The 24,185-nt window shown below is 45.3% G+C and overlaps 1 protein-coding gene across 1 annotated transcript; it reads right to left on the bottom strand.

Moving 5' to 3' along the window:
- Positions 1–10,515: 10,515 nt before the first annotated feature.
- On the bottom strand, positions 10,516–23,671 carry LOC107151566 (orphan sodium- and chloride-dependent neurotransmitter transporter NTT5-like). The gene is made up of 11 exons (XM_015496969.2): positions 22,837–23,671; positions 22,504–22,661; positions 22,271–22,397; positions 21,957–22,135; positions 20,506–20,616; positions 20,072–20,310; positions 13,050–13,236; positions 12,490–12,688; positions 12,190–12,349; positions 11,674–11,836; positions 10,516–11,452 (listed from the first exon to the last, which is right to left on the bottom strand). The coding sequence occupies exons 1-11, from the start codon at positions 23,066–23,068 to the stop codon at positions 11,012–11,014; spliced, it is 2,196 nt and encodes a 731-aa protein (XP_015352455.1). The 5' UTR covers positions 23,069–23,671; the 3' UTR covers positions 10,516–11,011.
- Between the last annotated feature and the right edge of the window lie 514 nt (positions 23,672–24,185).

Below are 24,185 nucleotides of genomic sequence, written 5' to 3'. Positions count from 1 at the left end.
GGGGGGGGGCCTGGGCTCAGTCCCCAGCACCACAAAAAACAAACGAACAAAAAAACAACAAAATACCCACTGGGAAGGATTTCTTTCTTTCTCTTTTTGGTTACATATTGAACCCAGTGTCACTCAACCACTGAGCCACATCCCCAGCCCTTTCTGTTTTAATTTGAGACAGGGTCTCACTAAATTGCTGAGGCTGTCTTTAACTCACGATCCTCCTGCCTCAGCCTCCCATGTCACTGGGATTATGGGAGAGTGCCATCACTCCTAGTGAGGATTTCTGACTACCTTCCTCACTCTCCTGGTCCACACACCTTAGACCATTTGGTCACTGAATGTGACACTGTCCAGAGGGACTTCTCTCCTTGGCTGCCTCTTGGATAATGACAGAGACCAGAGTGAAACCCGTTTTGGCCTTGCTGCCTGGCCACTCTTGAGCAGGATGCACCTTCCTTCCCCTGGGACAGTCTGGCAGTTCACCCTCAGGGTGGCAAACTTGATTCTTGTTAGCTACCAGAATTTTCTGCTTGGACTCTCAAGGCCTTAGTTCAGGTAGCAGCAAACTGGCCTATAGGATAAATCTAGCCCATGACCTATTTTTGTACAGCCCCCAAGTCGAGAAAGGATTTTATATTTTTAAGGGTGTGTGTGTGTGTGTGTGTGTGTGTGAATATGTAACAGAGACCATCTGTCCTACAAAACCCAAAATATTTATTATCTGGTCCTTTACAGAAAAAGTTGGCTGACTCCTGTCTTAGCTCAGAACTGCTTGCCGATGCTACACAGGTGGCTTAAACAGACAAAGTGACAGTGATCCTGTAGAGTCTGACAAAATTGCAATGACTGTATCTTTCCAGTTATATGCTATGTACAAGGAAGGTGAGCCACGGCACGTCCCATGGGGATGGGGGAGGCTTTGGGGTTCATCCATTGTCATCCTATAATTATTGGTAATGACACCAAAAATCATGATCAGTTTAAACTTCCTTATGAGAGGAATTAAATTAAATGTTGAATGAAAAAATTTGATTAAGATTTTATTCCAGACTCTGTGGGTCAGAGTGGCTGATGGAGGGCCATCATCACGTGAAAACTTGCCAGAAGAGGAAATGAGGTAGCTGTGGAGTGTGGGGGGTACCACTGGGAGACTGTCTTCCACTGGTGTCTTGTGATCCTGTGTGTCCTTCTGGGTGGACCATGATGGCCTGGCCCCCATCACTCTTCTATGGTGTTGTTTAGGCAGCTGACAACCTTAAGAGACGAGGCCAACCTCCTGCCAGCACAGAGAGGCTTGCCTGTTGCCAGACTCACCCAGACCAGGGCTCCTCTCCCACAGAACAGACCCAGTGTGTGCAGGCAGCCATCTAGGCCCTTGTGGGGTTTGGGGAGAAGGGGAACCGACGCAAACCTGCTGATGTTCATCGTTCTTGCTGTGCTGGGAGTAATAAGGTCCTCTGTCTCTGACCTAGGAGTCTTGTGTCTTCTGCTGATGTAATGCCAGATTCGTGGGACCCCAGTAAACCTCCAGGAACTGAATCCGATGCAATCACACAAGAGTCTTTATTGCAAGCTCGAGCCTGGACTCACAACCATTCCTGACACAGTGGTCCCAGGAAGTGAGTCCCGGTCCTTTGTTCAGTGAGATTTTATAGGTTTTGGGGGGTACTCTATGCGTCACAACTTCACACAGCAAATCATTCCACACCACGGGAAAATCAACAACTCTTAACATTGATTAGCACATTCATTGGTGGGAATAAGTTGGGTAGGGGTGACTGGTTAGTACAAGAGGGGGATTTGTTTGAACTGATTGGTTTAGGCCACGATGGGTGTACGTGCTGAACTACATGGTTTCCCAACATGTTATCAACCACCATAAACTACTGGGGGGTCATCAGGCATCCCAGGTATTTTCCCTGTCTCATGCTGATTGGAGGTTGCTAGGGGGGTTGCCTAACTGAGTCAGGGACACCTGGCCCGCAGACCTCTCTTGTTATTTACAGACAAACATCTCAGCAGGGTGGGATGTGCTTAGGAGTGCTCTGTGGGTTTTTCCAAGGACAAGGGTCACACCCCCTTCCTTAGGACAGGCCGTGAGGTAGAAGCTGCTGTTATTTATTCATTTTTAAAATGGAGTCACATCAGTTTCTCACTAAAATTTATAAACAGGAACAGGCTAACTTATTAGCTTGCAAATAAGGTAAAATCAAATCCTGGGCTCAACAAACCTGGGCCCTGAGGACTTAGCAACCATTAGAGAGGAGCCGAGCACGCATTAGAGATAAAGATGTCCGTGCCTTCTACATTACCTAAACCCGTGGCTTATGGGGACTTGACCTGTTAGGCTTGATACTTGAAAATTAGCAGAGTGAAGCAGTCTGGTTCCAAGAGGGGCAGGTCCAGTGGGACACTCACGCCACCCCTGTGATGTGGCAGGCGGTCCTCGGCATTGCTCTGCTTTTCAGTCCCCAGAGTGTGCTCCCTGGGACTGATGGAAATACGCCTTTAAACAGACTCACCGGCCAGGACTAGATGCTCAGAACGGGACTCCAAGGACAGCACTGTCCCATTGGTTGCCTCCCTGTGGAAATAAGTACAGGAATTTGTTCATGAACTCAATTTTTACATTCCCTGTGTACATAACCATTTGAAGTGACCCATCTAAACTCAAGTGTCTAAACGGAGGGATCTCATGAAGCACATGCAGCCATCATCTCTACCAGCTCTAGCTTGGAACCATCGTAAAGGACTAGGAGGCTCCNATTGCACTACTGTGTATTTTGAGATTGCAGTTACAGATAACTGAACTCATGGAAAGCAAAACCGTGGATAAGGGGATTGCTGCAATTCCTGTTTCTGCATACTTACTCCGAAATACTGTGTGCAGCACTGATAGGCAGAGATTAATTAGCGTGCAGTGAAAAGAGGACTAAAATTACTCCTCAGAGTGCTGGCACTCGCTCCTCCACCAAAAAAGCACAGCCACCACTGTGAAGAGCTTCCTTAGAAAGGAGGTTATGTTTCCAGGACCACAGGTCTGATGTAGAGCCAATGATTAACTCAAGACATTGGCCAAGGCTGGTTTCTGAAGCTACTGAAAGGCAGCTGCTTGATAAGATATTTCTGGAAGGTAATAAATTTCTAGAACTCTGAGTTGGTGAAATAAAAGGTACAATATTGGGGAAAGGACTAAAGAGTAAGCAATCACTTCAAAACCTTTAAGGTACTTTTCAAAACAGAAGAGAAAATATTCATGTCAGTGATTAAAAATTGGTGACATCTGTTCAGTAGGTTTCCAAAATTGCTATTAAATGGGGAGAAGAAGGGCAATTCATGTCAGATTGATTTGGAAATAATTTGGTAATTTTTTTTTTTTTTTTTTTTTTTTTGGTACAAGAGATTGAACCCAGGGGCACTTAACCACAGAGCCACATCCACAGCCCTTTCTTCTTTTTATTTAGAGACAGGGTCTTGCTAGGTTGCTTAGAGCCTCCCTAAGTTGCTGAGGCTGACTTTGGGCTCATGATCCTCCTGCCTTAGGCTCCGGAGCCGCTGGGATTATGGGTATGCTCCCTGCCTCTGGCACAACTTCCTCTTTAGAAGGGACGGTGCATCCTAGCAGATGGGAGCATGGTGCTGTTTTTGTTGTTGTACAAGAGTTTAAATAAGGGTAGGTTGGTGGGAATGGACGCTGACACACCACCATGGCGGCTCGTGTTGGGTATTGTTTGTTGCTGCTCAGTTCCTTCATCTTTTTATCCTGCCCTTTTCATCTAAAGAAGCCTGCAATACGTATTTCCCAGACTCCTGTCTGTCAGTGAGACATGTTGCTTTACTCTGCTTCAGACACTGCTCTGTGTCTCTCTCTCAGTTCCAATATGTCGTCTGTGGGCCTGTTGATTTTCTCATGTGAATTGTGAGGTTCTTGACTCTCTGTGTGCTGAGTGATTTCAGACTATATCCTGGACATTTTGAATGTTGAGTTATGAAGCTCTGGGCTTGCTTGAGTCCTGTGTACCGTGCTGACTTTTTTGTTTAGACAGGTCATTCACCTGGTTTGCTTCAGGCCTTGGGTCCTGAGCGGACTTCTGTGGGTTGTAGTTTCAAAGGGAGTTCTTATTTCAAACTGTGCTTCTCAGATCCGTGTTCTTTTGCTGTGTCTTTCATATGGACTACCCACTGGTCAGTTTGGAACCTGGTATGTCCCTGAATTTTGTTCTCCTCGGAGTCTTTGGAATGCTGTTCAGGGTTCAGACCCCACGGGGGCCTCTCAGAGACTAGCCCAGGAATTCATTTCAAAAAACCTTCCTGGGCCCCTTTCCCGGTCTCCTCCCTCCCCTTCTGGTCCTCTGGGCTGGTCACCACGGTGTGCATAATTTTTGTGTCCCCGCCTGTACCCAGGGCCAAGTACAGGAAGGTACAAAGGGGGAGAAAGCAACGAAGACTTGCACCCCCCTCTTGCTTGACCGGGGAGGAAATGTCCACACTCAGAGTTCTAAGCCCCTGTGGAATGGCCTGGGGCAGGAGGGCACAGAGAGGAAATGAAGGCGAAATTCCCCCGCTCTGAGCATTAGCAGAACCCTCATTAAAATTGTAAATATGACCATTATTTTGTTTGTGGAGTCTTAGGGAAAATTTTGAAATGCTTTTAAGAGATTCAGTGTTTGTTTCAAAACCGAATAGCAGCAAAGTCGTCCTTTTTTTAAAAAAAATACTTTTAGTTGTAGATGGACACATACCTTTATTTTATTTATTTTCATGGTGCTGAGGATCAAACCTAGTGCCTCACGCATGCCAGGCAAGCGCTCTGCCACTGGCTGCGGCCCCAGCCCACCAAATAGTTCTTCCTTTGCTCAAGAACTGTATTTGGATATTTAAAACCTCTTATTAATGTATCTCCCTCCTCTTGTCTTGCCTCCCTCTTCTTTTTGCTCTCGTCAATGTACCTGAACTTGGATGGCTTCCATTGCTGGAAAGACGAGCGGCTGGAGGCAGAGTTGGCACATCCTGGGCCTCCATGGAGGTGGGTGGTGCCCTTGGGACGTCTTCAGTAGAGTTTGCTGAACCCCCCTCTGAGGCTGTGCTGCTGAAGGCTTTTCCAGGAGCCGGAGGAACCTGGGTTATAAGCACAAAGCTATTGACAAAGGAGAGAAGGGCAGGGATCTGGAATCTAAGAAACAGACTCCATGTGAGGGAAAAGTACACTCATACTTTGCTGGTGGGGCTGCAAATTGGTGCAACCAATCTGGAAAGCAGCATGGAGATTCCTCAGAAAACTTGGAATGGAACCACATTTGACCCAGTTATCACGCTCCTCAGCATGTACCCAAAGGACTTCAAATCAGCATCCTACAGTGACGCAGCCACATCAATGTTCATAGCAGCTCGATTCACAATAGCTAGGCTATGGAGCTAACCTAGATGCCCTTCAACAGATGAATGGATAAAGAAAATATGGCATATAGACACAAAGGAATGTTACTCAGCCATAAAGAAGAATGAAATCATGGCATTTGGCTGGTAAATGAATGGAACTTATCATGCTAAGTGAAATAAGCCAATCCCAAAAAACCAAAGACCTAATGTTCTCTCTGATACGCAGATGCCTACTCACTGTAGGGCTTTGGAGTGGAGGTTCACCAGACTGGGATGGGGGAGGGAGGAGGGAGGGGGATGGGAATGGGAAAGACAGTAGAATGAACTAGATATAACTTTCCTATGCTGTAGGGAGCCGCTCTGAATGACCACGCCTTCCAGTCCTGATGCACCAGGCTCTGACCAACCACTGTATTCATTGTGGCTTGGGCAGTGACCCGCTTGGATAGCAAGGCCAGTCCACCTGGATCTCCTGCCAAGCCCCTTTGCCAAGCAAAGGAGAGGACAGGGCTCCAGGACTTCAGGGTGAGTCCTGCTGCTGCCCTGTCCAGTGCCCAGCACCCAGTACCAGGGCCTGGTTGATGCCTTTCCTCCTCCAGGCCCTCTAGAGTGGGGATTGGGCCCCAAACCTCCTGGTATGAAGTGCCCAGTTCCTGCCAAGTCTCCTGAGTAGGCAGACCCCTGGGATTGAGCTACACTCACCTATTCCTTTGTAATCCTACCCCTCTGTCCTGTTTGGGATAGAATGTTCCGTGGAAACTCCCTTTGTGTGTCCCCTTCTCTTGTTCTGCTTTTGGGCACCACTCCTTAGAGGACAGTCGACCTGCTGACAGCAGACATCAGGAAGCTGGACTCAGCCCCTGAAACCTGACCCCTTGCCTCATCTGAATGGCTTCTTCCCAATAAAAGGGCTTCACCCGGGCTCCTCTCTCTTTTCCGTGGACCCCTAAGGTCAGACATCATAGACCCACAGAAAGGGGACAGAGTGGAAGCTAGAGACCAGAGGAGGCTGGAGACCAGAGGAGGCTGGGTCGATGGTCCAGGCAGGAGAAGAGGCTGAGCTGGATGGGAACTGGGTCTGGGTACGAGATGGAACTGGGCGGAAAGAGTCACTGAGTATGGGAGGCTCGGGGGGGGGGAGGCAGGTGCCAAAGAGCGCTTCAATTTCATTAGAAAATATTAAGAGGAAATGGAAAAATTTCAAACATGCACATAAATAGGGAAACTCACTCACAAACCCATGTACCCATCACTCATCTTCCACAATGAGTCTTCTGCCACTTACTTTTGATTTATTATTGCATTTATATTTAATTAGATTTTGCTGTATCGATTAGGAGTATGTTTAGTGCTTCTGAAAAATGGAAATTATTTCATTGTTTTGGCAGCAAAATTATGCTATTGTGTGCTCCTTGTAAAGAGTTCACGCCACCCTGAGAATTAAAAAAAAAAATTTATAAAAGTCATCTCTCCTCCTCCTCCTCCTCTTCCTTTTTGGATGGAACCCAGGGTCTTGAGCATGATAGGCAAATGCTCTGCCACTGAACGACATCCCCACCCTCCACAGTTCTCACATAACACTTGGGAGGATTTGGTTCTGTATCCTCCTAGACTCTTATAAGTACACATATTTTTTAAAAATAGGAGTATAACATACAAGTTGTAATCTGCTTTTTGAAATTTAAAAATGTATCTAAGACAGTTTCTATGTCAATAATAATTGATCTAAATCAAAACTTTCAAGGAAAACACATTTTCCTGATGGTTGCTCCATGGTATAGCTAGCCCATCCCCTATTGATGGACATTTGGGAGGGGATTTTCAGAGAACAGTTCTGTTTATCTTGGTACTCTGTATGACCCTAAAACCTGATGCTCTATTTGTTGGTGTATGTTTCTTGAGGTAACTTTATTTGAAATAATTTCACAGTTATAGGAAAGTAGCAAGTATAATAGAAAGGCTCTTGTACCCCTCCCTACAGGTCTCCCAACTGTGACATTTTATCACATTGGTGTCATCTTCACTGTCACTCACATTTACTACCACAGTAATAATTATTATCTTTCAGAACTGTTTGAGAGCAGTTGCTGACCCACTCCCCCTTTACTCCTAAACGTCGCAGTGTGCACTCCCCAGAACAAGAACATTTGTCTCTATGACCAAAATCAGGACACTGACATTGGTCTACTTCTGTGATCCAATCTACATGCCTTATTCAATTCCCCCAGCTACTCCAATAATATCCTTTATAGCAAAAAACATTTTCCAGCCAAGGATCTGATCAGGGACTATGCCTGGGACAGTCCTCAGCCCTTCTCTTTCATGAAACTGACACTTTTAGAGTGCAAGCCACTTATTTCATAGAATCCCTCTATTCGAGTTTGTCTGATGCTTGCTCGTGAGTAGAATCAGCTTAGCTGATCTTCTGCTCCTCATCCCGAGAAGGTTTTGGAGAATGTGTGAGCAGGGATCAAGAGGGAGGCAGTTGGTGGCTTCCCAGTACTATCTGGATGACTCGTCATTGTGTCCACTGAAGGAAATCATGGACACACCACATTTAATGAGTGAAAAAATACATTCCAACACCAGCTGAAAATAATGTTTGCTTTTCAAGGTGGACGTCCAGAATATTGCTCTTTTTCAAACGAAAACACATACTGCAAGTAACTTGTCTTAACTAGTACTTCACCCTTCAAAGGAGTCATCTTGCATAGCTTTACTTTATTCATTAAAATGTTTTTATAATATGCCAGTAACTCTCCCTTTAGAACTGGGTTCTAAGACTGCTGTCGTCTAATTTTGGATGTACTCTAGGGCTTTATGTTTCCAGGGTAGGTCATTATCTGGAAATAACCAGTATTGGTCAAGGCTCTTAGTTGCAAACAACAGAATCCACTATGATATCCAATTGGAGGAGAAACAGATTTATTCTGTTATATTGAGGACCCGACAGATGGGCTAAGGAGTCTTGTTTGGATATCGTGCAGCCAGAAACAAAGAGACCAGAGACTCCTGGCAGAAAACCTCCTCACGGCTGCCCATTGCCTGTGATGATTGAGTTTACCTGGGCCATTTGGGGGGAGGTGGGGCAGAGGCGTCTAACCCTGCATTCATCAAGACCACCAATCTCCACGCTTATGAAGAATACCTTGCACGTCCTTGGGGTTTTCCTCTCTGAGCTCATGAGAACTCTGCAGGTTGAGAAATGTGGGCCCCATGCCAGCACCCAAGCTGCGAGGGTCGAGGAGCATATAACCTGGTGCAAAGATGAAAAGTGAAGGGATCTTAGACCTTGATTCTATTTCCAGCTCAGTCACTCGGACTGGAACTCTGGGAAGTTCTTCTGAGTCTCCTACAATGTCTACTTCTTGAAAGGAGGGTGGTTTCAGGGACCGGTGCCCCTGCAAGTGAGGGCCACTCATGTCCCCAGAGCCTGGACTTCTCTCCCTTTAAGCTCATACAAAAAAGACCTCTGAACTAGAGCTCTAGGTCATTTAGGAAGCATTGTCTGCGCTGGTTTCTACCTTCCTCCTTCTAGAGTGTCACCCCTGGTGACACTCAGGTTGTGGTGGCTGATTGTGGTCTGCCCTGACTCTGAGAGAGGAAAAGAGACACAGAGGTGTGGGTGATGGTGGGAAGTGGGCCCAGGCCTCTTCTCTCTTGCTGGAGTTTGGACTCATCCTAGATCTACCCAGTCCCGGCGTCCCAAGCTGGGTCCCTCCAGACCTGGAGGCCCAGCAGAGCATGGGAAGAGACAGGAGACCAGGAAGGCTGAATTTGGGGCAGGAAGGGGCTGGGGTCCTCTGCCTGTAAACTCTTTAATACTCCTTCCCACCCCTGGTACTGGGGATTGAACCCTGAGTGCTTAATCACTGGGCCATATCCGCAGCCTCTTTTTATTTTTTTGATATGGGGACTTGCTAAGTTGCTTAGGGCCTCACTAAATTGCTGAGGTTGGTCTGGAACTTGGGTTCATCCCGCCTTGGCCTCCCAAATTGTTGGGACTCCAGGCGTGTGCCTCACCACCAGACTTTTTTCAGAGCTCTTGAAATTGGGCTGTAGAAGACATTTTACTCTTGGAACATAAGAAGAACAATTTAGAATTTCTGCTTGCAGTTATTTTAACTCTAATAAGTAAAGCAAATTAAGTGTCACTGATATCAAGTATGTAGAACGAGAATAGCTCAGGTGTAAAATTTCTACACATGTTGAGATGTGTTTTCTCAGAAAATCATCACTGACAGGAGCGTGAAAAAGAATGTTTGGAGGTCTCTGAGGTAAATAAAAGATGTGAAGGTACAAAGGGCAGATAATGACGTGGGAATCAATTGATAACTGGTGGATGGAGATGTGAGTGGGCATTGATTTTCTTTTCTCTTTCTTTCCTCTTCTTTTTCTCCTCCTCCCCTCCTCCTCTTTTTTTTTTTTTTTGCACTAGGGATTGAACCGAGGGGCACTCTACCACTGAACTGCACCCCCAGTCCTTTTACAAACTTTTGAGACAGGGTCTTGCTAAGTTGCTGAGGCTGGCCTCCAACTGGCTGGCCTTAGCCTCCTGAGTCATGGGCATTGATTTTCAAGACCATGACTTTTGGTGGTGGGGGAAGGTTCTTTGCCCTGGATGTCACTGACAAGTGTGATTTCTAGAGGTTTTTCTCCAACCCCACTGATTCAAAGAGGCAGGGTGACGTTGCCTATTTCAACAGACAATAAATTCTGAGGATCCTTGGTCTCTAGCCCATGGAAACCAGGTGACCACATCACAGGGCCCAAGTGGGAGAAGGGTCCCTGGCATGCCAGCTGCTGTTCTAGGCACAACCTTGTTGGTAAGAATGGTGAGATGATAACCCTTAGTCTTATGGGGATTTAGTGTGGTCATCAATTACCAAGTTAGATTTGGGGGACAACACACTTCCTAGGATGGGTGGTATTGACTACTACAGAGTTTCTCCAGTTGTGCTAACTCCAGGACAATGAGGTTTCTGGAAAGTCAGTTTGTGTCCCTAAAGCAGAAGATCAGGTTGGTATTCTTGGTTCAGCAGAGGTTGTCGATTAGGGGTGTGTGTGTGTGTGTGTGTGTGTGTGGTCTGACTTCTGGGCCCCTCACAGAAAGAACTCTATGTCTACAGCCTGTGCTTGGAGTCCAAGAGGACCCATTTATTGACACACAGCATTGCTGTCTCTGCCCCATTCTGAGGTCCCCCTGGTGAGGTGGCCACACCACTGACTAGTTGGTGGTGGGGCTGGGAGGCGGGAGGGAACACCTTCTCTCTCCATGATAACTGAGGAGCTCAGGTCCTTCAGAGTCCTGGGATTTTATGCCCTTGTGCCCAAAGCGGGGTGCCCCAACTTCACAGAGGAAAAGGGAGTTCTAGGTCTGGCATCAGAAGCATCTAGAATCAAAGATTCTTCTTCCAAGCTCTCCAGTAGCAGGATCACTCCTCTTCCAGGAGAAGAAAGAGCGCTTGTGCATTTCCATCCAAATCTAAATGAGTGACGTCCCCTGTTGGTAGGCAGATTTTCTGCACGCACCCCTGCTCCTTTCCGGCAGAACCGATGATTCTTGTAGCAAAACGGCCATGGGGGCTGCCAGTTAGCAGACAGATTTGCTGCCTCGGAAGACGGGCAATGTCGCCAGTTAATCTGTAGAGTTGTTGGGCATCTTTTCTTCTGTGGACTCCCCAAGCTTGACATTGTTGTCCACAGCTACGAACATCGGGCTCACCTGCTTGGAAGTGATGAGGCTGCTGCTCCACAAGGAGAACAGGGAGGCGATGGGAGTCAGGCTGAAGGAGGGTCTCTCAGGGTTCCTCCCTGGGGACTGGGTGAACCTCGAAGTCTCCTGGACTTTGTTCTGGGAACTGGAGGTGGATTTCCTCACGGGGTGCTTGAGCCACCTTCCGGGTTTGGAGGAGTCCATGGTCATCGTTTGGAAGGACACTGTCTCAGAGGTCATGGGGTCCTGGAGGAACCACCATTGGTAAAGCAGGTAGGCCGGTATCGGCAGAAAGGTGAAGACGCTGAGGAAGGTGACCCAGCCCAGGGCGCTGTTCGGGTAGGGCTGCTTTACTTCCTGGCTCTGGGGGCAGAAAGGGAAAATGCAGGAGTAGAGGAAACGGTGACGACTGAGGGGGTTTCAGTCCATGTGTTCCTGGGCCTGGGATTTCCCAGGGGCTGGGAAGCTGGTTAAAAGGATGCTGCGCCAGTGGGAGTCCAGACCTGGAGTCCTGTGGGTGGCGGACTTGATAAGGGACCCCCCCCCTCAGTGGGATGGGTGGCCAGGCTTGGGGATCATCTCACCATACTTCTATTCCAGGCAATATAGGAGGTTTCCTTGTGATGGAGGGGCAGGATGCAGATGGTGAGGAGGGCCAGCAGCCCGGGCAGTGTCACGTAGCACCACAGGAAAGTGAAGGAGGGTCTCAGAAGGTGCCCTAAGTCACGGATCATCTCCTCCCTAAACCTGGGGTGGGCAATGGTCAGGGATAGCTGGGGCTTGAGGGCCTGGAAAGGGTGGGCCTGTGGCCCTTTGGCTTTTTCATAGCTCCCAACTCTTAGGGGCTGCCCAGCTCTCTCCTGGGGCTGGATCTCTCGGGCCACCCCATGGGATTCCATCAGTCCGTGGATCTGCCTTGCCCAGCCTCCATCTTCAGGCCAACCCAGGACTCCTTGTTTTCACAAGACCCACCACTGCCCTGGGGTCACTCCCTGCTGCAACCCTGAAGCTCTCTCACGAACCCTCCTCCCCGCCATGGGGACTGATCAAGCTCCAACATCCTCATAGGAATGGGAGGGGTCCACAGCTGGGCAGATCACCTGTGGGCTCCATAGATCCAGGACAAAGCCATATTCTGGAATGTCACAATGGCGACAAGGGTGAGAGGGACCAGGTGGTCATCAAACAAAGACATTATGTAGATGCCGGCGTGACTGCTGAAGACGAGGCTGCCCAGAAGCCCTCCCAGGCAGATGACCACTAAGACAGAGGTGGGTTTGGTTCTATTGAGGCCTGTATGTAGGGCTTGGTTGGTGTCAAAGTGAACCCTGAAAATCTGGGCTAAACTTGGGGCAAAGGACAACAGGGCAATGTTTTTGCCGGGGTGAGAATCCACATACCTGGGGCCAGGCTGGGATACTTCACGAAGACTGTGGAGTTCTGGAGAGAAAGGACAATGTTCTCCGAGGTTTTTATCAAGGTGCCCAGGCCTGTGATGAACAGAGCCAGGAAGAAGAGGATGGCCCAGAGAGAGGCATGAGGGAGCAATGAGACGGCCTGGGAGAAGGCTGCAAATGTGAGGCCAGGGCCCTCCATGAGCTGTGGGGGAGAAGGGCTCTGAGGCAGTGGTGCATCTGGATGCAGGGATGGTGCAGTAATTGATTAGCAATGTCTAGGCAGTGAGCATGGGCACGGGGGATGGAGGGTAAAGTGCCCTCCTTGGTTTTGTTAGATGAACTTCACCTCCTGGAGCCTCAGTTTTCTCCAACAAATAGGGATCCTAGGGCTGGTGTATTTAACAACTTAGCAAAGGCCCCAGCACATGGAAATGGTGGTAGAACCAAGATCAGGACTATTACCTGCCCCAGAGATTTAGTTGGTCCACGAGGCTCCTGGGAAACACATTTCCCAGTGTCCTCTGGGGTCTTTGGGAAGCACCTGCCTGTCCCCACAAACGCACCTTTTCCTTCTGCACTCTGATACTGCAGGACAGGGAGTGGTGGATGACCTGGTACTGGAGGTATCTGGGGAGGTGGATGATCCAGTTCAGGTAGTCCTGGGGGAGCATGAGCAGGATGTTATCTGGGGGCTTGGCCTCCTTGGGTAGCACCCCAATGGATATCAGCTCTATCAGCCTTGAGACACTCCTAAAGGGGAGGTAGAGGAAAAGAAGAGTGGTAGAGAACATGCGGCCCTTCTGCCATCTGCAAACTAGGAAAATTGAGGACCCGGAGGAAAGGGAGTTGTCCAAGATGCCTGTTGCTGAGGAATAAGGGCACCCAGACAGGGACAGAAAGCTAATCCAGTGGCCTTGGGGTGAGTCATTGGGAGCCCACCTAAGGGACAGAAGAGTTTATATTTTCTGTAGCTAGTGCTCCTCATTATTATGAGTTACATTTTGTCCCACTTACATTTCCTGCGTTCAAGTCCTAACCCTCATCAGTACTTCAGAATGTAACCTTATTTAGAAAAAGGATCACTGTTATATAATTAGTTAAGATGAGGTCATGCTGGAGTAGGTGGGTCATTAACCTCATCTGGCTGGTGTGCTTCATATAAGGGGGACATTTGGACACAGGTACTCTTACAAGGGAAAATGCCATGTGAAGATGAAGGCAGAAAAACAGGGTGATGCGTCTACAAGCTAAGGAATGTCAAAGACTGCGAGGAAACACCAGGAGCCAGGAAAGAGACCTAGGCGGACTCATGACACTCAAAAAAGAAACCAACTCGGCAACACAGTGTTCAATACCATACCCATTAGACACATGCTATTTAAATTAAGTTTAATAAAATTAAAAATTAGTGCCTCAGTCTCATTAGGTACATTTCATCACATTTACCACCTTCATATTCCCAATGGCCACATGTGGCTTGTGGCTACCGTGTTGGACAATGCAGACATAGAACATTTTCCACATCACAGAGATCTACTGCTCGGTGCTCCCCTTGGAGATGTTGGTTCTCAATCTAACCTGTTCATTGGAATGACCAGGGAGTTTTTTAAAGCACAAAACTCAGTTTTTACTGAGCTATAATATACAAACAATAGAAGGTACAGGTACCAAGTATATACCTCAGTGAGTTTGGATGACTGCATATAGCCAACACCCCAATTTCCACCGCACTGGTTACTTAGAGCTCCTTTCTAGTTATTTTCCTTCCATCCCAGAGGCAGTACTAATTTGCAGCAGTACATATTCATTTTATACCTGCTTGCTACAATATAACAGCTGATTCATCCATATTGTTGCATATATCAATAGTTGTCTTAGTCTGTTTTCTGTTGCTTATAACTGAATACTGCAGACTTGGTAATTTTATAAAGAATGAAGGTTTATTTAGTTCATGGTTCAGGAGAACTAAGGTCAAGGGGACTCATCTGGTGAGAGCCATTTTTGCTCGTGAGGACTCCAGAGAGTCTTGAGGTAGCACAGGGCATCAATCACATGACAAGACAGAGCAAGCTTGTTAGCTCAGGTCTCTTTCTTGTTTTTTTTTTTTTTTTTTTTTTTTTTTACTGGGGCGGGGACATTTAAGCACTGAGCCACACTCCCAGCCCTTGTTATTTTTGAGACAAGGTCTTGATAATTTGCTTAGGGCCTTACTAAGTTGCTGAGGCTGGCCTCAAATGTGGGATCCTTCTGCTTCAGCCTCCTGAATTGTTGGGATTACAGTTGTGTGCCATCACACTTGGCATTTGATGATTTTTTGATGCCATTGTAAATGGTTTTAGTTTAGAAATTTCATTAGCTGTGATTACTAGTACGTAGAAATATGGTTATCTTTGTTTAATGGCTTATATTTTTGTGACTTTCTTAAGTGCCCTTATTTTAGTAATTTTTGTAGATTCTTTAGAGTCTTCCAAATATGCACTTGTACATCTGTGAATAAAGACAGTTTTCCTTTTTCCTAACAGTTCTTTACTTTTTATATCTTTCTTCCTTTACTATTTTCAGTGGGAAAGAACTTCACTGGAATATTGAAGTGGTTTAAAAAAGAAAAAGGAGGGTTTCATTTCCTTGTTTTCAGCACTAGGGGGAAGTGTTCAAACTCTCACCACTGGGTAGGATGTTCCCTGTAACTTGTCCTGACTCCACTATAAAAGGTTCCCGACTGAGGATGACTTCTCCCCTCCCCCCAGGGGCCTTTGACAAGGTCTGGAGACATTTTGGTTTGGCACAATGGAGAGTGGGTGGGGGTGGGGGCTGCTAAACATTCTACATTGCAGCCTCTGATGCCATACTAATGAGTGATCTGGGCAAAATTCCAAGGGTCCAGATAGAGAAACTCTGCCTTAACTGTTGGAGGAAGCGCTGTTTTGTTTCTAATTTGTTGAGAATTTTCTTTTTCTTTTTGTCATTGGTTCTTTTCCTTAATCTGTTAATGCAATGAATTGATTGATTTCTGGGATAAATCCACTTGCTCGTAATGTAAATTGCTAATACTTTAAGAATATTTTCAAAAAGACACTTGAGAAGTATTTCTCCTTCCTTTATTACTCTAAAGGGTTTGTGTTGGGGCCTGGGGCTGTAGCTCAGTGGTAGATGCTTGCCTAGCATGTGTGAGGCACTGGGATTGATCCTCAGCACCACATAAAAATAAATAAAATAAAGGCATTACATCCATCTACAACTAAAAAAAAAACAAAAACAAAAACAAAAAAAAAAACAAGAACTTGTGTTGGATTAGCATTACATCTTCCTTGATTATTAGATGGAATTCACTAGGGAAGCAATATAGGCCTAGAATTTTCTTTATGGGAAAGTTTTAAATCATAAATTTAATTTTAAACTCAGAAATGGTGCTATTTAGATTTTCCATTTCTTTTTGTGGTCAGACTTGATAATTTGTACCTTTCAAGGAGTTTGTCTATTTCTTTTACATTGTTAAATTTATTTGTATAAATTTTTCACAATATTCTTTATATATATATATACATGTTGTAGTTCCACACAGTACCTTTATTTTATTCATATGTGGTGCTGAGGATGGAACCCAATGCCTCACATGTGCTAGGCAAGCTGAGCCACAACCCCAGCTGCCCCCCTCCCCAATACTCTTTTAATGTTGGCAGGATCTATCGTGGTTAATCCCTCCTGTCCCCTCTTTTTTCGTACTGGGATTGAACTCAGGTGTGTCTCTACCACTGAATTATATCCCAGGCCTTTTATTTTTTATTTTGACGCAGGGTCTTGCTAAGTTACTGAGGCTGGCCTCAACCTTATGATCCTCCTGTTGAGACTTTAAGCATCTCTTTGTTATTCCTGATATTTTAAATTTGTATTTTCTTTATTTTGTATCAGCTATTGAGAGGGAAGTGTTGAAATCTCCAATTACAGTTACACATTTATCTGTTTCTTTAGTGCTGAATTTTTTTCTCCTGTGTGTGTGTGAGAGAGGTTGAATCAGGGCCTGAGCATGCTAAACTCATGCTCCACAGCAAGCCGCACCCTCAGCCCCTATCTTTTTTTCACGTTTCTGTCTTGTAGCTCTGTTATGAGGTGTAAAAACATTTAAATAATGCAGATACCCTGATGAATTTGCCCGTTCCTCATTATGGAAAATCTCTGGTATTATTTGTTTTGACTTTGTTTGACATTAATAGAGGCACAATAGCTTTCTTACAATTATTTCTTGACACGGTTTTTTTTTTTTCCATTCTCTTACTTTAAGCATATTTATATCTTTATAAAGGACATTTTTTTGTAAACAGGATATGACTGGGTCTTCAATTATCTAGTCTGACAATTGCTGCCTTTTAAGTGGGGTATTTATTTAATGTAATTATTGATATGATCTATTTAGGGGGAGGTTACTGAGTGAACCCAGGGATGCTCTACCACTGAGCTACATCCCAGTCCTTTTTAAAAATTAAATTTTTTTTTTTTTTAATTTTAAGACAGGGTCCCTTTTTAAGTTGCTGGCCTTGTACTTGTAATCCTTCTGCCTCAGCCTCCTGAGTCGCTGGGATCACAGGCCTGTGCCACCACAACCAGCCGGTTGTCTACCCTGGTGCCATTTACAAAAGTAAATGTCTCATCTATTCCATTTCCCTCCTTTCTCTGCTTAAAACAAACAAACTTTTTTGTAGTTGTGGATGAACACCTTTATTTTATTTATTTATCAAACCCAGGGGCCCTACCCCTGGCTCCCTCTTTGTTCTTTCATGGTTACTTTAGAGCTACGCTATTCAATTCAGTGGCCACTAACAAGATGTGCCTAGAATGTGGTGAATAGGACTGAGGCATTGAATTTTTAGTTTAGTTTTAATTAATTAAAATTTTAAAGAAGATAGGCCTCAGTTATCAAGAAATTTTAAGTATGTTCAGAACAACTTGGGCAATTAATGGGATCAAAACATAAATCAAGTATTTTCCTTCAGTCTCAAGACTATTTAGTATTTCTCTTGGTTCTAAGTAGCTGGTGGTGAATTCTCTCATCTTTATCTGAATGGCTTCATTTCACTTTCTTCCTTTGAAGATATTTTTGCTGAAAATGGAATGCAGGCTGACAGAGCCTCTTTTTTCAGCATTGTATAATATTTCAATTCATTTTCTTCTGGCTTATGTGTTTTCTGATGAGAAATCAGCCATAATTTTCATCATTGTATACAAGGTAATCTTTAATTTTTTATTAGTCCAAATATCGTCTGTTTATATTTGGCTTTCAGAAATTTGACCCAGACATACTAAGGTGTGATATTCTTTGTATTTATCCTGGTTGAAATACAGAGTTTTGGGAATCTATGAATTGATATTTTTCACTAAACTTGGAAAAACTTTTCCCACTATTTACATTTTTTTCCTCCTCCAATCCCCTCTCCTCTGCTTCTGAAACTCCAATTATATCTATATTGTCTGTATGGGTCATTGAGGCTGTGTTCAGTTTTTCCTCTCTGTGCTTCATGTTGTATAACTTCTGTTTAGCTGTCTTCAAGATAACTGATCTTTCCTTCTGCTGGTTCCAATCTATACTAAATCCATTCAGTGAAACTTTCACTTAATCTGTATTTTCAGTTCTAGAATTTCCAGAGGGCTTTTTTTACAAGTTCATATCTTTCTTAAGATAACCTTGTTGGGCTGGTGTTGTGACTCAGTGGTAGTGTGCTTACCTAGCATGCGTGAGGCACTGGGTTCAATTCTCAGCACCACATACAAATAAATAAAGGTCCATCAACAACTAAAAAAAAAAAAGATACCTTTGTTATCTTCACACATTTTTTTAATCCTATTAAATTTCTTACCAGTTGTTTTAAAGTTCTTCTCTGCTATTTCTAGTAATAGATGGTCTTTGGGTCTTCTTTTTCCTCTTGGATATGGGTTACATTTTCCTGGTATTTCAGAATGTCTTGTGATTTTTAATTTTATGATGAACATTGTGTGTCAAAAGGCAAAGGATAAAAGTATGATATTTGTATATTTTGTTTAGTCTTTTAAAAAAAATTTTGGTTGTAGATGGACACAATACTTTTATTTATTTTTATGTGGTGCTAAGGATCAAACTCAGTGCCTCACACATGCTAAGTGAGCACTCCACCACTGAGCCATAAGTGCAGCCCCTTTTATTTAGTATTAATGAATTCAAACCTTTTCTCTCCAAAAGCTAGTGTGTTTATGTTTAGAATGAGGGTTAATTAGATTTTTCTGAGTTGGGCTGGGGCTGGTAATGATTTTAACTGAGTTTTTCTCTGTCTTCAAATGGGATTAAGGAGAGTTTACTTCACAATTGAGCTAATCTCCAACTTTTTAAAAAACTTTTTTAATTTTTTTGGTCCCAGGGATTGAACTCAAGGCACTCGACCCCTGAGCCACATCCCCAGCCCTATTTCGTATTTTATTTAGAGACAGGGTCTCACTGAATTGCTTTTGCAGAGGCTGGCTTTGAACTCGTGATCCTCCTGCCTCAGCCTCCCAAGCTGCTAGGATTACAGGCATGTGCCACTGTGCCCAGCTAACCTCAACTTTATATACCTCCCATCAGTCACTAATTTCTTGGATGCTGGCAAGTGTTTGAGTTGGAGTGGGTTAGATGGTAGCTTTAGATGTTTTTGATTTCTTTTTGTAATCAAGTGGAACCTATGAATCTAAGCACCATAGGTCTCTGCCTGCCAGCCCTGTCTCCATGGAAGCTTTTGACACTTCCTTAGCATAATTTCTAGGGAGGATGTGAGGATAATTGTTGGATAAAGCAAACTACTTGTGTATTGGGGAGGTTCCCCAAGATCTCAGTACCTAACAGTTATTCATAAAGTTATTAAATACTTCAGATGGTTTCTTCTTATTTGTAGAAAGTCTTTCCATCTACAAAGGCCTGTCCTCCACCCCCATCACCTCTGTTAGGTACTTACTCCCAGGTATAAAGGCTCTTTGTTCACTATGATTTCTGATTACTCTCTAGGGTTTGGTTACTTAAAGTTTATTTATATCCACTATTCTTCAATAATTTCATAGAAAAGTATGGTTTTAAATTTTCTCTGTTAAAAATTTACGGCTTTTTTTTTTTTTTTTTTTTTTGACTTTTGTACCCTTCAACATCCTAAAGGGAAGAAAAATTCCACTGTGGAGGTTGAAAATCCAATGTCTGGATGTACCCATGACCAAGTAAATCAGGATCTTGGGTGGAACAGACACAAGTGTTTCTAAGGCTCCCTACGATTCAAATATGCAGCTGATGCCAATAATCACTGACTGTGGTCTGAAAGCCGTGGCAGTCTTCTTTGTGAGTTAATTAATTGATTTTTGAGATCTTCTTTATTCCATTTACAATAATGGAAAACCTTGGGACAGCCACTTATCTGAGACTGTTTTCTTCTCTCTAAAGCAGGAGAATTAGAATGTTCCCTATTTGTGGTTTTCTCTGAGACTAAATGTGAAGTGATCATTAATGGAGAGGTTCTGAGTTTGAAGGTTCATGGGGCTGGCAGATTGCTAAAGTAGGGGAGATGGCCCTTCTTCTACCTTCATGGCTGCAATTACTCACTTCTGAACACAGGTATGGCCACTGGTGGTAGCCCAGAACCCCAGCACTAGAAAGATGATGGACGTGGTCAGCATCGAGGTCATCAGGTTTCCCAGGACTATGAGGAAGGTTGCCTTGACAAAGTTGTCCCTTCCAGCCTCGTAGGAGGAGGTGATGATGGTGCCCATGCCTAGGCCCAGGGAATAGAGCACATGGCCTCCTGCCTGACGCCACAGTTCCAGCGAGGACAAGGCAGAGAGCTGTGGAATGGGGTAAGAGGAGTTGGGGAGCTGGCTTGCAGGGCAGAACCACCAGTGAGTTGGCAGAGGGGCAGGCTGGGAGGAGAGCAGAGGGATGAAGACTAGGGTCAGACGGAAGGGAGGTGTGGAGCAAGGAGAATCCGAAAATTCTTGGGAGGTTGAGGGAGGAAGAAGATGTGGAGTCTCTGGCCTCACCTCTGTGGTTATCATACGTTCCAGGCTGGCAACTGCACCTTCCAGAAAGAGACATTTGATGAAGATGCAGAGGAGGAAGATGTAGGGGAGGATTATCGAGAAAAACAGCAACTGACCAGGTAGATCAGGATGGAAACCAGGATTCCAGAGAGGTGGGGAGGAAAGAACACAGAGACAAATGTTAAAAAGGGACTGCAGGACTGCGGGCTAGAGAGAGGGAGGTGGGTACTGGTAAGGTGGCCCACAGGGAACAAGTCAGCACTATTGGACGTCAGTCTAGGGAGACAACACTGTTCTCTGGAAAGACAAATCTATCAATAAGCTGACTGGTGGTGACGGGGGAAACTCCAAGTAGAGAAGGTTTTTAAATGGCAAGGCAAGGACACTGTCAACTCACAGGCTTTGGATAATGGCCCACATGTGAGCTTAGAGATAGGAACCACAAAGGCGAGGGAGCCAGCGGAGCTGAAGTCTACGTGGGAAGAACGGGAGAGGGAAAGCAACTATGAAAGGGACTTTGTAACATGATTAATACAAATTTCTAAGTTCTTCATTCTGGGGTGGGGTGATAAGGGCTCCCTCCTTCAGTGTGCTCCATCAAACCTCTAGTATAAAGTCCACTTTTGTAAGACTGGTTTCTATTGGAGGCTGTAAAGAGAGGGTACATTGAGCCTTCAGGGGTGTGTGATGTAAGCCAACTGCTTGCCCTGATGCCAGGACCGAGGATGAAGGCAGTTAACTAAAATGATCTCGTAAACACAGTGGAATAAATTTTCCACGCAAGGGGAGTATGACTCAGGTGAGAATGGAGTAGAAATATGGATTGACATAAAATACTCTAAACGGGAAACTGGAAAGCAATTGGTGGCAATCAGCTCCTTTAAGAGTTAACATGAACTGGGGCTGGGATTGTGGCTCAACGGTAGAGCGCTCGCTTAGCACGGGCGGGACCCGGGTTCGGTTCTAACCACCACATAAAAAATAAAATAAAAAAGGCATTGTGTTGTGTCCATCTATACCTAAAAAATAAATATTTAAAAAAAATTTTTTTAAAAGAGTTAACATGAACTGTCAAAGTGTAGGAAGGCAGAGGTTGCCCTGCTCACTGGGAGACTGGGTTCTGATTTGAAAGCTTCCTAAAGGTCTCTAGGAGCAGTGGGCACGAAGATGGTAAAGAGGGAGCTTGGTCAATACGAAGCACTTCTTGATGGGGGTAGCAATTTTTTTAGGGGAGTGGTAGGTACAGCTGCCGTGAGGACAGTATGGCCTCTTCCGTAGGACCCCACCTGGAAATTCTGGTGGCTATATCTGAGTGTCTCCCCTGGGTGGGTGGAGGAGTCATGGGGACTGAAGAGCAGTCAACAGAAATCAGGTGAATAGTGTTAGGACAGGAAACCTGGGGATCTTTAGAAAGACAAAGAGGACGCAGGGCCACAGTCAGGGTGGCTTACCAACATTGACAAATCAAGCCCCATGATGACAATGATGAAAAGGAAGATCCAAATTGTCAAGACACCCAGGCTGAGCTTTAGGACGAGGTTCTGGATCCCTTCCTCAATGTGGCCTGAGGCTTCCAGGGTGGTATGGTACCAGAAGTATTGGTGGGGCACAGTCTGAAGGCAAGAGAAGTCTGGGGGGACCCAGGTGCTTAAGCACCACCTTACTTGGCTCCTGCCCCTGTTCTTCACTTCCTTCCCTTGGGCTCACTTGCTCCTTAGTGCCCCTATCTCCCTTGCACTGATGGCCCCTCTTTCCCTCTGCTCACCAGTGACACTGATGTTCTTCACCAGCGGGCAATAATCCCAAGGCAGGGGATGGTCAAAGGAATTGGCCAGGTAGTAGAGGCTCCAGGAGAGGACGGCACTGTTATACAAGCTCATCAACATGCAGACCTGTGGGTGGACATGGTGGGACTGTGGAATGGAGCAGGTAGACACAGAGAACCTGGAGACCACAAGAGGCAATCTGGATTGCCTCTCAGCTGGACTCCTCACTTACCAGTATGCTAGTGTAGCCCACGCCACCTAGCCAGGGAACGAGCTGCTTCCAGACCTGGATGATGTCTACACGCAGCCACCGCCCTATGATCACCTCCATGTACAACAGGGGAATCCCGAAGAAGAGGAGCATGAGTAAGTACATCAGGATGAAGCTACCTGAGGAAAGGAACCAGGATCCATGCCCAGGCAGCCAGGAGTTGTGCCCCATTCTCTCTTCTAGGAGGGTAGGTGCCCGTCCCCAGCTCTCTTCTCCTCCATGACCCAGGAATCTAGGCTCCCAGCCTTAAAATTTTTTTCTTATCCTAAGGGACCCCAAGCCCCTGGGCCTTACCTCCTCCATTCTGTTGACATAGGTAAGGGAAACGCCACATGCTGCCTAGCCCAAGAGAGAAAGCCAAGTGTGTCAAAATGTTCTTAGTTCTTTTAGTCTTCATGAAGTAACTTTGGGTCTTGGTAGTAAAAATTTCTTTGGCCTTGAGGTTCCAGAGCTGGTAATTTTCACTGTAGGGTTTGTTGGTGGACTCTTCATCTGTTGTGTCAGTTAGTTCTTCAAAGGACTCCATGGTGTTCTTCTTACAGAAACACTAACTCCTAAGGTAAACTTAAGGTCACCAAGAACAGCAGACTTCAAGGGACATGTCTCAGACACCAGACTATAAGCTTTATTATAAGAGTTTTTGAGAAATGAGGGCCAGAATTTAAATCTTGGCCCTTCTCTCCATGAATTATTGACTTGGGACAAATATTCCACCCTCTGAGGCTCAAGTTCTTCTCATCTTACAAGCAGAAATTAGTTTCAAAATACTTAATAACTGCTTTTTGTGAACCCTGACCAATCAGAATGGATGCCAGCCATACACACTGGAATATTAGCTTAACATTAGTCCTCTCTGAAAAGCTTCAAGATGACATAATGGATACAGAGTGACAAGGACACAGCAAATACTGGAGACACTCAGGTTTCTTTCCTTTCTCCTTCTGGTCTACTTGAAAACTTTTAGGCCCAACCAGTGCACATAGACTTCTGGGCCAGTGCCTCCTAAACCTGGATGTCCACCACAGTCACTTGAGGAGCTCTAAAAACAAAGATTTCTACCTTTCTTTCTCCTAGTCTCACTCTTCTAGATTCTGATTCAGTAAATCTAAGGTAGGTGCAGGGATTGGTAGAACAACAGAGGTTTCGTGGGAGGGTGGGGGGTGGGGGGGTGTTCCACTTCTGGAAAGGCAGTGCAAAGGAGCTTCTGTGGACCTCCTCCCTAAAGAAACAAGTACAACTTACATGAACGACAGTGAAAAAAAATCAACATCTCTGGAACTTGTCCTAAGTACATACAGCAAATGATGACATTTATTCATGAAAACCTATAAAAAGTCAGAATATTGAAAGTCTGTGGTATCTAACTATAGCTGCCTCCTCCCCTCCACACCTCACCCATCATGGCAACTCCACCCAGGATAGAGGGTTCTTTCTCCTTAGCTGCTCCTCAAAGCCTACTTCCCAGGAGAGTCAGGCCTTCAACATTTCTCACTCCTTCCAGATATGGGCTGAAAGGCTAAATTGTAGGCAAGTATGGTAAAAAGGCCAGGAGCTTCCTTTGCCACCAGCCTCTAGTTGTAAGGCAGAGGCTCCGCCTCAGGCCTGGTGTATCCTAGGACTCTGTCTTCCCTGGATCTAGCTCA

The sequence above is a fragment of the Marmota marmota genome, unplaced genomic scaffold (genome assembly GCF_001458135.2).
Source record: "Marmota marmota marmota unplaced genomic scaffold, marMar, whole genome shotgun sequence".
In the NCBI taxonomy this organism is placed as follows: Eukaryota; Metazoa; Chordata; class Mammalia; order Rodentia; family Sciuridae; genus Marmota; species Marmota marmota.
Note: the sequence above shows the minus strand (reverse complement) of the source record. Positions and strands in the feature narration are given on the sequence as shown.